This window comes from Musa acuminata, chromosome BXJ2-9, assembly GCF_036884655.1.
Source record: "Musa acuminata AAA Group cultivar baxijiao chromosome BXJ2-9, Cavendish_Baxijiao_AAA, whole genome shotgun sequence".
Lineage (NCBI taxonomy): Eukaryota > Viridiplantae > Streptophyta > Magnoliopsida > Zingiberales > Musaceae > Musa > Musa acuminata.
Genome location: NC_088346.1, coordinates 887098 through 901875, shown reverse-complemented (window position 1 = coordinate 901875; position 14778 = coordinate 887098). Strand labels below are relative to the sequence as shown.

The 14778-nt window shown below is 35.4% G+C and overlaps 1 protein-coding gene across 2 annotated transcripts; it reads left to right on the top strand.

Moving 5' to 3' along the window:
- The first annotated feature begins 1470 nt into the window (after positions 1–1470).
- LOC135583176 (dihydrolipoyllysine-residue succinyltransferase component of 2-oxoglutarate dehydrogenase complex 2, mitochondrial-like) lies at positions 1471–13352 on the top strand. Of its 2 annotated transcripts, none has more exons than XM_065123998.1 (13): positions 1471–1645; positions 6970–7030; positions 7108–7135; positions 7236–7306; positions 7397–7471; positions 8385–8440; positions 8537–8581; positions 8686–8949; positions 9048–9142; positions 12007–12097; positions 12170–12280; positions 12441–12635; positions 12714–13352. In XM_065123998.1, the coding sequence occupies exons 1-13, from the start codon at positions 1601–1603 to the stop codon at positions 12903–12905; spliced, it is 1329 nt and encodes a 442-aa protein (XP_064980070.1). In that variant the 5' UTR covers positions 1471–1600; the 3' UTR covers positions 12906–13352. The 2 variants fall into 2 exon arrangements, with proteins under 2 accessions (XP_064980070.1, XP_064980071.1); XM_065123999.1 differs by having other exon boundaries at positions 1490–1645; positions 5965–7030.
- Positions 13353–14778: the final 1426 nt, after the last annotated feature.

Genomic DNA, 14778 nt, shown 5'->3' with positions numbered 1-14778 from the left:
TAATGTTCACTAATGGACATATTATGGTTATGTTGTTTTAGAATAAAGTTACACCGGAAAAGAACATAATACTACATGAAACTACATAATTGATTCCACACCGTCTCATTTTGTTTTTTCGAAAAAGATATTACTAAAAACTATACATAAAAGTTCAAATGTTATTAATTTAATCACAGTAAAAGATGACCCAAATAATTAGTACACTATGATTTATTGATATTATTTCAATGTTCATTAATGGCTTATGTTATTTTAAATAAAATAAAAAGTCATTTTCCACTCTTTTTTTTAATCTTGTTTATAATTACATCTTTTCCCTTTCCATTAAGCACTGAATGTTTATATAAGTAATGTCTACATTATAATTAGATTTCCATCATCAATTTTAATTTATATATTTTTAAGCTATCTTTCCAACTTTTTGACATGAAATATGCCAAATGAGAAAAACATATTCACTGTTTTTCACTAATCTAGTTAGTGAATTCAAATATTATTATTTTCATATAATGTTTAAGTTTTTTAGTTTATTCATTTAAATTATTATATTATTTTACCTATTAGTATTTTATCATGTTTTTATTATTTGAAACATAAAATTATTTTAAATTTATACAATACATTATTACATTCTACAATCGGTTTAATAAAACCATCAGTAAAAAAAAAACTTTAATACTAACGGGTCAAACAACTAATAAAAAAATTATTTAAGGAATTAAAATGGTAAGGAGCATTTTGGAAACTTCTAGAGATTTTTGAATATTATGGGAAAAAATCACTCTTAAGATTAAAAAATAAAAAAAAATGCTCTTTGATAAATTCATGCCCCAACGTCCAATAATTCTCGATAGAATTTTTTTTAAATAATAATATTATCCTTGTCGATCATCAATTTCGCTCGGTATCATCATCCTCATTGGACCACATTAGCCCTCGTCGATCTCACCTCTACATGTCTTGTCTTTATCGTCTCTTGCTTGTTAGCCTCTTACTATTATGCATCTTGCTATTGTTGTTTTCTCTTAGGATCTCCTCCATTTGCCTCTCCATCGTGAAGCCACAAGTAAAATTGACGAAGATAAAAAACTTAAAAGGTATGTCCAACAGAATAAAAGACCAGGAGAGTTAGGGCAATGATAGATAGCAGTCATTTATGCCATAAGCGAGAACAATAAGAGTAATATAAATCGAAGCAAATATAACGAGGACCAATATAATTTACGAAGATGAAGGATGATATAAGGAGGTGAGGGTAACAGTGCATGACACAGGTGACGACGAGTTCGACGGAGATAGAGTAAAAAAAAGCTTTTTCATGCAAAAAAGATTATTTTGCAAAAAAAAATTAAAATTATTTTTTTCAAAAATTCGCACAAATAAATTTATAAGAATTATGTATATTTACATAATAAAAAAAATAGTTATTTACATGTTGACACCCTCGAAAAGAAAAGAAAGGAAGCCGCGAGAAGAAACACTCAAAATAAGTGCAAAAATAAGATTTATCCCACGCTTAATATCTTTCCCTTGTCTCTCAAATGTAAAGAATGACATAGTCCTTCGTCCTCCGTGCTTCGTTTCAGATCCATCGGAGATGGCTTCGAATCTCGCTCGTCGGATGATCCGTCGCCCTCCTGCAGTAAGTTCTTTTCCTTTTTTTCCGATTCACTTCCGATCCCCCAACGAAAATTTAGGATCCGCAAGCATTATTCTTTTTTTCTTATCCGGTGGTATTTTGATAGGTTTGTGTGCTACGAGCTAGAGTTTGATTCAATTCGATGCTATATCGTGTTCTTTTTCTCATAAATTATGCGATTTTCCTTTTTCCCTCTTTTGTTTCGTAATTGCGTCGTCGTGACAAAGAGATATAGTGTTGTGCGGTCATAGTGCTTGTGCGGTGTCGTCTGATTCTGGTTAAATTTGGTACCATTTGGATCACTTAGCATACCATGACACGAGATGTGGATCTGGAGGGAGACGATCTTTATGGGACGAGGAAAAAAAGATAATCTTAAGTGACTATCAAAGAGTAAAATCAGCATGATTATTATTTGACATGGGATTGCCGGATTTCAAGATTTGATGTACACTATTCTGAAGCAAGAAAGTCCAGTAGAATTGAGTCTTTTAGAGATGCATAAACTTGTCTTGGAATTTATTTTGTTGAGCCAAAGAGACAGCGACCCTTCAATATTTTCTGCTCATGTTTATTTTTTGGGAGAAATCTTGGGGGATACAGCTACCATGAATCAGGTGAAAGTATAAGGTCCTTTATTTTCTTGGTGGCTTTTGATGTTTAGAGTGGTCAACGTGAAACCATGAAAGCAAAAGCAAGAATTACCTGTTGTTTGTAGGAAATAGTGCAATAATATGGACCAAAGATAAAGTGACGAGTAAGTGAGCGGAGAAAGAGCAAGGACATTTAGTTTTTTAAAAAATAGTAGAAGAAGACAAGAAGTAAAATATGGTTAGAAAGATAGGTGTTAAGTAAAGATGGAGGACCTTTAAAAGCTTGAATCAATTTCAAGTCCACAATTTGGGTGAATCTAAAATATGGTCTTTCAGTAATCTATTTTGGAAAAGTTCTTTAGTTTCCCAGTACATATTGCTCTAACTACTAATTATACACTGATAAAACCTTAGGACTTTATCTAAGAAAATAAATAATGATTTGAGCACCTCGAGGGGATCAATCTCCAAGTTGGTCAAAGGCTTTGAGTTGTATTTGATTGTTTGAGAAAAGTAGCCAAAGACATTACATATATATAGAGTTATTAATCCTTAGCCAACTAGGACTAAGATTTCTAATAAATAGCAATTCCTAATTTGTTATATCAAAGGACTCCTAAAACTCAAAAACTCCTACCATAATTAGGAAAAACTAAATAGGAAAATAAAGATTAATATCAAATCCCTAAAATTAGGGACTCTTAAAATTAAGGAATCCTAACATTTCCCGCCTTTCCAAAATAGTCTTGTACTCAAGGTTGAGCAGCTACGAATTCTGGAAACTTCTCCTTCAACGCTTTGTAAGACTCCCAAGTGGCATCTTCAATTGGTAAGTTGGCTCATTAAACAACCACATCAGTGAGAGGATATTTATGATGCATCACAACACGTCGATCAAGTATGGCTTGAGACAGGATTTGAACCTCACCAGTAGAAGAAATATCTGGCAAATGGCGTTGCATCACATCATCCTCACTTAACTTCTTTTTAAGACAAGAAACATGAAAAACTGGATGTATCTTAGAGCTTGTTGGCAAGTTAAGCCATAAGCAACTGGGCTAATACGTTCCACCACCTTATAAGGCCCAAAGAATTAAGGAGACAGCTTCATAGAAGACCGAACTTTTGTAGAAGTGTGCTTGTAAGGCTGAAGTCGAAAAAAACTCAATCACCCACTGCAAATTCTCTCTCACTACAATGCTTATTAGCTTGTTGTTTCATTCTAGCTTGTGAGACTGCAAGATTATCTCTTAGAAGTTGAATAATATTATCCCTATCAAGCAATTCCTTGTCCACTTGATGAACCATAGAAGAACCAGGCATGCATTTTGTAATTATGGGAGGAGGTCGACCATAAACCGCTTCAAAAGGAGTTATTTTATTAGAAGAGTGATAAGTGGTATTGTATCACTATTTTGCCCAAGGAAACCATTTCATTCACTCCTTTGGCTTATCACTGGTAAAACATCTGAGATTATTTTCTAGACATCTATTCACCACTTCAGTTTGCCCATCTGTTTGTGGGTGATAAGCAGTACTCATATTCAACTTGGTACCTTGCAAGCGAACGAGCTCCTTTCAGAAGGTACTAGTAAAAAATTTATCTCGATCACTAACAATGGAACGTGGAATTTCATGCAGCTTCATTATATTCTCAACAAAAGTGCGAGCAACAATTGCAGCAGTATAAGGATGTCATATAGCACCAAAATGAGTATATTTTGTAAGGCGATCCACAACCACAAAGATGATGGTTTTACCTTGAGATGGTGGAAGTCCGTTAATAAAATCCATGGATATGTCGGTCCAAGCATCATCAAGAATAGGAAGAGGCTGAAGCAAACCCGAGGTAGCAACTATCTCACCTTTGTGGCGTTGGCAAACATCATATTCTACAACAAACTTCTTGATGATTTTCTTCGTACCCTTCCGATAAAAAGGTAGATAGATGCGTTTGTATGTACGAAAAAATCCAAAATGACCCGTAGCTGGTGATGAATGAAACTCCTTCAAAATCATATTATGGTAAGAACAATTTGGTGCCAAAACAATTCTGCCCTTGTAGCGCAAACCTATGAGATCCCAACTATAATTAGGAATAGAAGTTGGATCTTCTTTTAACTTTTTAATAACATCTTGAATTTCAGGATCATTTAACCATTCACTCCTAATAAGTTATAGTGTTTTGCAAGTAGAAGTAGAAATAGCCATTAGTTCAGCTTGTTCTGGAAGGCGAGGAAGTACATCTGCAACTAAATTCTCACTCCCCTTCTTATAAATAATCTCGTAGTCGAAACCCAATAGCTTAGTGACTCATTTTTGCTATGCTAAAGAAGAAACTCTTTGTTCAAAAAAATAGCTTTCTCTTTAGGATCACTTGCTTTCAGTTGATAAAAAACTTCATAATTAATTTAGAAAAATTCCAAGAGATATCGCTCAGAGTTAATAACCATTCAATTCCAAGCACAACCTCATGGTCCTCCAATGAGAGTAAGAAAAAAATCCACGAGCAATTGTTGGCCCTCGAATTTATCACAGCGTTCAATACAATAGGTCAATCACATAACAACCTTGTTATCCATAAAATTCTTGGTGTTACTAATATCAATTAAAACAGTAATAAGTTGGTGTTTCAAAAACCCTTCAACTTTCATAGTTTAAGGATTATAATAGCCAGCTAATGCATGAACAGTATGTGACAGGTTCAATAATCTCATTATTATCAATACCTTTATGATCAGAGTCTACTGTCTCAATCTCTCGTTTCTCCTCAATTGGTTCAATCATCAAAAGTTTTTCTTGCTTACATTGATGCTCCCTACTCCATGTTTTATCATAATACCAGCACAAGCCCTTTGTTGATCATTCTTTGAGTTCCTCTTGGGTTAGTCTTCTAGTATTAGAATTTCGGTTAGGAATGGTTGGAGTAGTTGAATTGCTAATCACCTATTTATTAACACTCCTGGTTCGACGATTTTCCATGTTAATTTTTTTCTTTATGTAATCGTGCAAAAGAAATTGCAACTCTCATAGTGAGAGGTTGGCGAGTCTTAATTTCACAATGAATGTCTGAATTAAGACCTTCAATGAATGCTCCCACCAATTGTTTTTCAGACCAATCTTTAGTCCGATTTGATAATCATTCAAATCAACTTTGATACTCTAACACAGTAGAAGTCTGGTGAATCTTGGCAAGCTGCCATCAATATTCTCATATTTGGATGGTCCAAAACGAATAAGAAGTCTTTTCTTGAACTGCTCCCATAAGAGAACTTCATAACAAATTTTATGCCAATCATACCATTGAATATCATTCTCATCTAGTTGGATTGAAGCTATTTCCACTTTAGAATCTTCTGGAGTTTTATGAAAGCGAAAAAAATTTCTCTACTCTAGAAATCCAACTCGTCGAATCTTCATCTTCCTATCTAGGAAATTCTACCTTCATATGAGGGTAGTTATTTTCATGCTCGTGGATGCTCGTGGTAATTTCTTCTTGTGAATTCAGATCAGTCAGGTTATTTACTTGTAGAAGTCGAATTTTCATTTTGTTGAATTTTGCTAAAACTCTCAAGCAAACTCTTTTTTAAATCATTGATAGTTTCTTGCAGCCTGCTCTCAATTTTTACTTCTAATGCTTCAAATTTAGCTTTCATAGAATTGTTAGTAGTTATTGCGTATGATTGTAAATCTATAATTCCTAATTTTTGTTTATGATTTCGGGTCAAGGGCATGAGCACTGCTTACTTGGCGTTGAAGGTGAAGTCATTGTTGGCAGTGTGGGCGTCGGGGCTTGTGGCAGCGTCGGAGAGGAGATTGAGGGAATGCCGAAGAAGCACCGCAAGAATTTTAAGAATGTCGAGAACACACCACAAGAACTTTAGAAACGTCAAGGACACACTGCTCTGTTATCAGATGATAAAACCCTAAGGCTTTATCTAAGAAAATAGATAGTGATTTGATCGCTTCGAGAGAATCAACCTCCTTTTGATCGCTTCAAGAGGATCAACCTCCAAGCTAGCCAAAGGCTTTGAATTGTATTTGATTGTTTGAGAAAAGTAGCCAAAGGCATTACATATATATAGTGTTATTAATCCTTAGCCAACTAGGACTAGGATTTCTAATAAATAGCAATTCCTAATTTGCTATATCAAAGGACTCCTAAAACTCAAAAACTCCTACCATAACTAGGAAAAACTAAATAGGAAAATAAAGATTAATATCAAATCCCTAAAATTAAGGACTCCTAAAAGTAAGGAATCCTTACATGCACTTGTAAACTTGGGGCATGATGATTTCACAAAATTTTCTAACTGTACAGGATGCAGCTGATTTTTAAGTTCTCTTATAGTTACAAAGGACTATGTAATGATTATTTTCTGAATTTTCTGAAAATTTTGGTCATGACACCAATCCCACTTTACTATGCTAGAGTATGATTTATTTTTCAGCAAGCAATTTGATGTTTATGCTTTCTTGTTATTGTGGCTTTGTATTTTATTCCCCCAATATGTTCCAATTACTTCTCTTTAGAATGCTGGTGAACTTGTTTGGGTTCTTTTGGTCAAATGCACTCATACTGATGATTTCTGATTTAGAAGCATATATAATGCCTAACCATTGCCAAGTTGGATTCTACTGTGTAACTTGATGCATTTACTTTGATTTTTTAATCTGTTTTCTATAGGTCCGTCAAAGTACCGAATACTCTTATCATCATCACCTTTCTTGCAGGCATTGTTCCTCTTGAGAAGTAATGGACATGTTTGGCACTTTAGCCATCAGATTCTCCTAGGTGATGATGTTTCTATGATTAATATAGTTATCTCACAGTAGTAGAACTTGAGCATTTTATATTTATAATGATTTCAGGTGGCTCTATCTGTGCAAAGCCTATGAGGTTAGTGGCTGGAAACTTTTCAAATTTCTAATCTAATTGTTTACATACTTGAGAATTCTGCTTCCTAGTTGTTTTACATAGTTTTGCATGAGTATTGCAGGGAAGCTACAACATTTCTCCCAAGAGCCTCCTCTTACCTATTATGGAGTAGGTCATTTGCTTCTGAGAGCGGTAAGAATTTTCTGCTCCACCAGCTCTGTTAAGTTTTAGATATTTCTTGTTAGAAACTGATTTTTTTTCTTCTTTTCTCTTCTGTTGAAGGTGACCTTGTAGATGCTGTTGTTCCATTCATGGGTGAATCTATAACTGATGGGACTTTAGCAACTTTCCTGAAGAGTATGTGTTTCACTCTCCCCTTTCCCCAAACAAATTTCTTTTTTGCATGTCTGAGAAGAAATGTACACAAAAATTATGTCTATATGCATATGTATCAGAAGTTTGCTAAATTGTGATTGGGATTGGCAGGTCAGATCAGATGATCGGGATTGATCAAGATATGAAAAAACCCTATAGAGTAAGAAGATTAAAATTAAGAAATATATAAAGAAAAGTTATGTCAACTGTCCATTAATTTATGTGACCAAATTAATAGTTGCTCCATTGAGAGTAATCTAACATTCCTTGTGTATGTGCAGACAAAATTTACTTCTGGAAACACCCTCACTGCACATTCAGTCAGTTAAAAGTGAACAATCAAATATCTTGTTCCTGCAAAACAGCAACCTATTTCAGCCAGAGACTGAACCATGATCTTGATCAAAGCATATAAAATCATAAACTAACTTTGGGGCTCTTAGACCCAAAGAACTAGATAAGATGCTTTTCTTTCTAGTATGGTATAATGCATGGTCAATGACTCAATATCACCAAATTTTTTTATAAGTTTTTGGGTGTAGGCATTTTAGTCACCATCAATCACATGGAATTATTCAACTCTAGAGTTCAGTTCCCTATTAATTAGACCACAAGTGAAAGGTTTCGCCTTCATGTCCTGTGCAGAGCCTAACAGTCTGTCTATGACCTGTGTGCATATTCTCATAAATGCTTGCATGCTCTCTTTGCCAAATGTTCAAAGAAGTTGGATTTATGTCAGTTCCCTTCATATTATGAGACTGTCTCTCCCTGAGACAGAAACTTCTAGGGATGGGTCCTGCCCTTTTGTTGTGGGTCATGCATGTCAAGATGCACATTATTGTTCAAATAGTGCAAATTTGGCTCTTACAGTGATGATATTTCATATTTGGAACAGAACCTGGTGACAGGGTTGAAGTTGATGAACCAATTGCCCAGGTTGAAACTGACAAGGTAATACTGCTCATAATTTACAACATTTTGACTTAGTTAAAGTTACAGAGTGGGTGAAGCTGAAGTCAAGTCATTTGTTTTGTATGTATATTTCAGGTGACTATTGATGTAGCTAGTCCTGAAGCTGGCATTATCCAAAAGGTTGGGGACCAATTTGTGCTGCTTTAGATAGTATTCTTTTATATTGTTTTCTTGGAATTCTGGTTATGATTGTGGAATATTTAGTGGCCATATGTTATCAACAGTTCATTGCCAAAGAAGGGGATACAGTCACTCCAGGAACAAAGGTTGCTGTTATCTCCAAGTCTGCTCCAGCAGACACTCATGTTGCTCCATCAGATGAAAAAGTAGGTAAAGATACTACATCTCCTGCGAAGAAGGAGAAAATTGATAAACAAATGCCAAAAGTGGAAGCTCTCATCAAAGAGAAGCCAAAAACACCATCCCTCCCACCTCCCAAAGCTTCACCTTCAGAACCTCAGCTACCTCCTAAAGAAAGAGAAAGACGAGTAAGTCTCATATGAATAAAGATTTTAGAGTTGCATGAGACAGTGAAAATCTTTCATAAGATGGCATTTCCCATTTTTTGAACCTATTGCAATTGCAGGTTCCTATGCCAAGACTAAGAAAAAGGGTTGCAACACGTTTGAAGGATTCACAGAATACGTTTGCAATGCTGACTACTTTTAACGAAGTTGACATGTAAGTATTTGTGTTCTTATTTAATTGTTGACCTTGCTGAGATGTTTGTCTGACCTGGCATAATGCATGTTTTCCTTTTACCCTTTTTTGTGTGATATCATATTGCTGAAATCCCAAAAAGGCATTACAGCTTGTGTTTTGTTGTTGCTGTTGTATTATATTATTGAATCTAGATTCATGTATGGAGAAGAAAAGTCATACGACATTATAGTAATTTCACGAATGTCACATGGACATTTAGCTTAAAGGTAGTTTACATATCTTCCATCTGTTATGGTACCTTATTTGCTAACTGGCAGTTTTTCCCATCTGCTATGTGCAGGTGACCAAAATAATTGTGTTAAGAAAAAATATGAAGTTCATTTGGTTGTTATATTATCTGTGTACATACTTGAAAATCTTAATCTGCTCGTTCAACATACTCAATCCTTTATGCAAGACAGTTTAAGTTTGATGAGATGTTGATATCAATGTATAAAAGGAATAATTAAACAAAAAGTATACCTGAAGAATGGACTCATGCTCTTCCGAATTCTTTGAAGAAAAAAAGGATATGGCATCTCGCATATATTGTAATTTACGATGTGGCAACATATCCAATGCTTTTGAGTTTCTTATATCATTCAAAGGGAAGAAAAAAGAAAAGAAAAGCAGGAAAAATAAAAAAAATCAAAATCTAATTTTGATTGAAGATTATGAATCTTGATTGTGAATTTCACCTCTATATCAAAGATTCGTCATTCTGCAAAGATGAAAAGCTATCAATCTTGAATATAATAAAAAATAAGATTATGAAAATTAAATCTATTTGAAGAAGGAAAGAGTAGATGTTTATTTGATTTATGTAATTGGAATCATTAATTGATTTCTATATTTTTCTTTTTATCCTTGTACTTCGTGTCTCTAAAAAGGAGAAAAAGATATTGTAATTGGATCAAATGATGAATTAATAAATTGAAGTTCTTTCCCGCTCTGTATGCGAGTAATGTGAGGTTACCTCCTTGAGGTAGAGCAGAGATGCGATCTTTCTTCTCTCATTTTCCATTCCTCTGATATTACAAAAAATATATATGTTTCCTCTATCCATTGCGAATGTGTCTTGCATCACACAACTAAGCTAAATTAAATTTTGAAGAGTTGATTTCGTGCTTTACTGATGGGTGCAGTAGATTTTTTCTAAATAAGTGCTGAATATCTAGAAGAAGTGTGTCCATTGAACTATAAGAAATGAAATCCTCAACAAGAATCTGATCTGTTAATAAAGAGATTAGAAAATGACAAAAGAAAATTTTATTCTCATCAACTTATAGTAGTACTTATAGAACAAATTCTGAAATTATGAGTGCAACACCGACTTTAACAACATTCATGTCTGAGAGAGTTATTCTGTTGTCATCAGTCTTAAAGTTTTCCTTTTTTAATTTCTTCAGAGCTTTGGTTGTGGTAATTGGATTGTTGTTCTTTGTTTTGAGTATTCACTAGAAGCGGATAAACATGTCTGAGGGTCATCAATCTCATGGTTTCACAGGCATTAAATGATTTGACAAGATGATTTATTTGCGTATGTTAAGGTGGGTACTTGACATGACCATCAAAAGTGTATTAACAACTAGTTCTTATGGATTTTACTGGAGCTTGAACATTACAGTGCAGAATCCAAGGCTTCTTAGTAGTTGCAGCACCCTACTTTAAGTTATGTTTAGCCCTTGTGTTGGAGGCAAGGGCTATACCAGTGTTGTCCTCCAGCAACTGGATTCTTGAGGGCAGAGGAAGGCAAGGTTCTTAGAACAAGAAAAAGAAGGACCCGAAATCGACAAATAAGTTTGCTTTAATGTAAAAAAAAAAAAAAAGTGTTTTTTTTCTTTTAAGCGAATGCGAGTTCATAGATCATGTGGCTTCGTAAACTCAATTTGTGTCTTAATCGATAACATTGGCCCCCAAACCAAGCAGAAGTTTATTGATCTAACCTAATTTTCTACATAAAATTGTTATGTTTCTCTGGAACAATCAAAACTGATATTTGAGTGGATAATAATGAGTTAATAGTGAAAACCAAGAACAAGGAGAGCAACAGGAAGGAGGGACTGGAAAGGAGAGATGAAGTCAATCAGAGATCAGGATAGGAAAACAGACCTCACTGATGGTCCACATCTGGCAGTTGACAAAAGACACTGATTACCTTAATGCAGAGAGTGAACTGTACCCATTAAAGGATCTTTGATTCTTTAAATATCGATGATTATCCCTAATAACAATATTCAGATTTCCTCTTTCAGATGAAAGAAAGAATAAGGATTCACTTCTCCTTTTGCTCAAGCCACTTCTCTTTTTGTCCAAAGTCATCCTATTTGTGGTGCACAATTTCATGGAGGTAGCAGTTATGACTGCATTAGATGTCTGCTTTTGGGTTGGGCAGTAAGGGTTGACGAAGGGCAATCACTCGTCTTACGACTAGAGTTGGGTGAAAAAGAGAGGGAGAAGCATGAGTGGTAAGAAAATCTCTAGGATAGGTGAACACTTTGATGAATGACGCTGGATGGCAATCGTCAAATCTTGAGGATAAAATTGGAAATCTAAAAAGTTCTAACCCTTCCATCCTGAGTTCACTCAATATTTTCTGACAGCTTTCTAATGTATAGATAATGTTAATCTTTTCCTTCCCTTATATTTTTCCTTCTCATATATGTACTTTTGCTTACGGAAGCTTCAAGTGGAGATTCTTTCCTTTATATTTTTCCTTCTCATATCTGTATTTTGTTTATGAAAACTTCAAGTGGAGATTCTTTCCTCCCTTTTCACAGAAAAAAATATGAATCAATTTCCATATGTTCTGCTTCATTATCATAATGTATTTTATTTTGTAGGACTAATCTGATGAAGCTCCGTTCTGATTATAAAGATGCCTTTGTGGAAAAGCATGGTGTGAAGTTGGGACTTATGTCTGGTTTTGTCAAGGTATTGTCATGTGAACATTGTGTATTCTTTTTGTTTGCCTGTATATTCATTATTATCTTGTCATGGTGCTAGGCTGCTGTTTCTGGACTTCAAAACCAGCCAATAATTAATGCAGTCATTGATGGTGATGATATTATATACAGGGATTACATCGATGTCAGCATAGCTGTTGGTACACCTAAGGTCCTGTGCTTTCTCGTCTATTTGGATGTTTCGATTGAGCAATTGATATATATACATGGTGTCCTACATTTATTGCTTTTGCATTATTGGCATCCAAGCATTGGAGCACTACAAGACACTAAGAGTTAAATTGTGAATTTCATTTCTTGGTTTTTTGCAGGGCCTTGTGGTTCCAGTAATCCGTAATGCTGATAGAATGAATTTTGCGGAAATAGAGAAGGAGATTAACACCCTTGCAAAGAAGGCAAGCAATGGGACAATATCCATAGATGAGATGGCTGGAGGAACATTCACAATCTCCAATGGTGGAGTCTATGGAAGCCTTTTGAGTACACCGATCATCAACCCCCCACAAGTAATACACCTAAACCTCAAGAAAGATGGGAACTTGTGATCATGATGTACTCTGACCTCACATAACACGTTTCTGCAGTCTGCGATCTTAGGCATGCACTCCATAGTATCTCGCCCTATGGTGGTTGGTGGCAACATTGTCCCGAGGCCAATGATGTATGTTGCACTGACCTATGATCATAGATTAATTGATGGAAGAGAAGCCGTTTTCTTCCTGCGACGTATTAAAGATGTGGTTGAAGATCCACGAAGGCTTCTCCTTGACTTGTAGGCACATCGGATTACTGATGGCACGAGAGAGATTTTTTTATCACTTGATAACATGTCTCGAACCAAAAAAATTGGTAGGCTTCTCGGTGCATCATTTACGAGTTCATATACAAAGCTCTCGGCAACCACAATGAATTGCATCATGACTTGTGTTTTTGCTAAAGCAGAGGTCTTTCATTTGACTCCCCGTGGAATTTGGATTCCACCGTCACATTGAACATTGATTTGTAAGATTGTATTTACTTTAGCTACAATTTCTTCAAGTTCAATATCGAGTGAAAGCACAGCACGGGCTCATTCAGGCTTTCACACTCGATGTTTCTTAGCATTGTACAATCGCTTGGTCGTCCAAGTCTGTAAGGCATACTTTGAGCTGCAACAATTACACGTACCCCTCCCTTTCGGGGCATGATCATAAAATTGCTGGTTGTCGAAGGTAATCTCTGTATGTGATTAGTTTCTTCCATCCATGTCCAATAAACCTTTTACATTATTGCTTGGTTTATGATGTAGCAGTACAGTGAAATCTATACATGTCCAAGCCAATCCGTCTCGGAATGGTGTGTCGTTATGCTACCACCGAACTTGGTATGAATGAATTAGGTAAGATGGTAAGACACATTAGAAGATTAGACATAATGTTAGGGGAGCCATTTTCATCTTATCAAGTAGATTGGGCATAATCTTTCTCGTATGCAAGATTTCGAAAAAGGAAAAAAAATAAATCAAACGAATGAAACATGATTACGGTGAAATTATACAATCGTTAGTATTTTAAAGGTCAGGCCATCGCTAGGATTAAAGGACTCCAGGTGTGAATACTTCGATCGAATAGGATAACATTGTTGGATACAAGATGGACCAGAAAGTGTGCAAATCAGAAGTGTCAATTTCTTGGTCAAACTCTTGTGTCTTGCTCCTAAGGAAAGGAACACGATTCTATTGAAATTTTTATGAGCAGAACGGGATACATAATGGTCATAACTTCGTGTTCTGGTTGCTCTTCTGCTTGCACCAGTACCAGTGCAAATGGAACCGGAACTGCTCCAGTCTAGGGAGATTTTGGTGAGTATTTTTAAAGAATATACTATAGTATTACTATTCAAGTTACTACGAAGGAGAATAAAATTGATGTGAGTCTTACGATATGATGATAGAGGCGAGTTGCAATCTATTTTTCATCGACCAAGGAAAACTATTCGGTGAACATAGATGTGTTGAAGCAAGTGGTCGAAAGGGGTGAGGAAGCGATGGTGGGTCCAAAGTGACTTAGCTACCTAAAACCAAATATCGATTAGAATGGAGGTGGACTCGGAATAGTGTCACAATATTGTAGAGGTGGACTATTGATCGCAAAGAAAAGATATACAAATGTAAGGCGATGTGTACTAGGGCCATAGTTATGGCAACACTATGATACCGCATAAATATGACTTCCATAAATTTATCGATCCCTTGTTCTTATGGAGGGAGAGTACTTGGTAATGAAAGAGGTCAAGGAGGTAGAGAATATAGAGACAAACTCCAAGTACTAAGATAAGACTAAAATGCAAAAGCCAGAGAACTTTATAAGACCGATGGCAATGAGCTTCTCATTAAAATAGCCAAAAGTAGGAGACTATAGGTAAATACAAGAGTGCTCGCCCAAAGAATGAAGTAGGCAGTGCCATACATTTTCTACTTACAAGAGTAGGCTGCAAAAATAATGGAAAAGACGGTAGAATCCTATAGGCTACCAAAACTATTAGACTTACTCCAAGTTGGGACAAAACTTTATATTTTTCATATAAAACTTCTTGCATTACAGAAGTTTGGTGATAATGAGAAGGCGACTCGCAATAGCTAACTCAACGTAAGGAGTGTAAATACTTCGA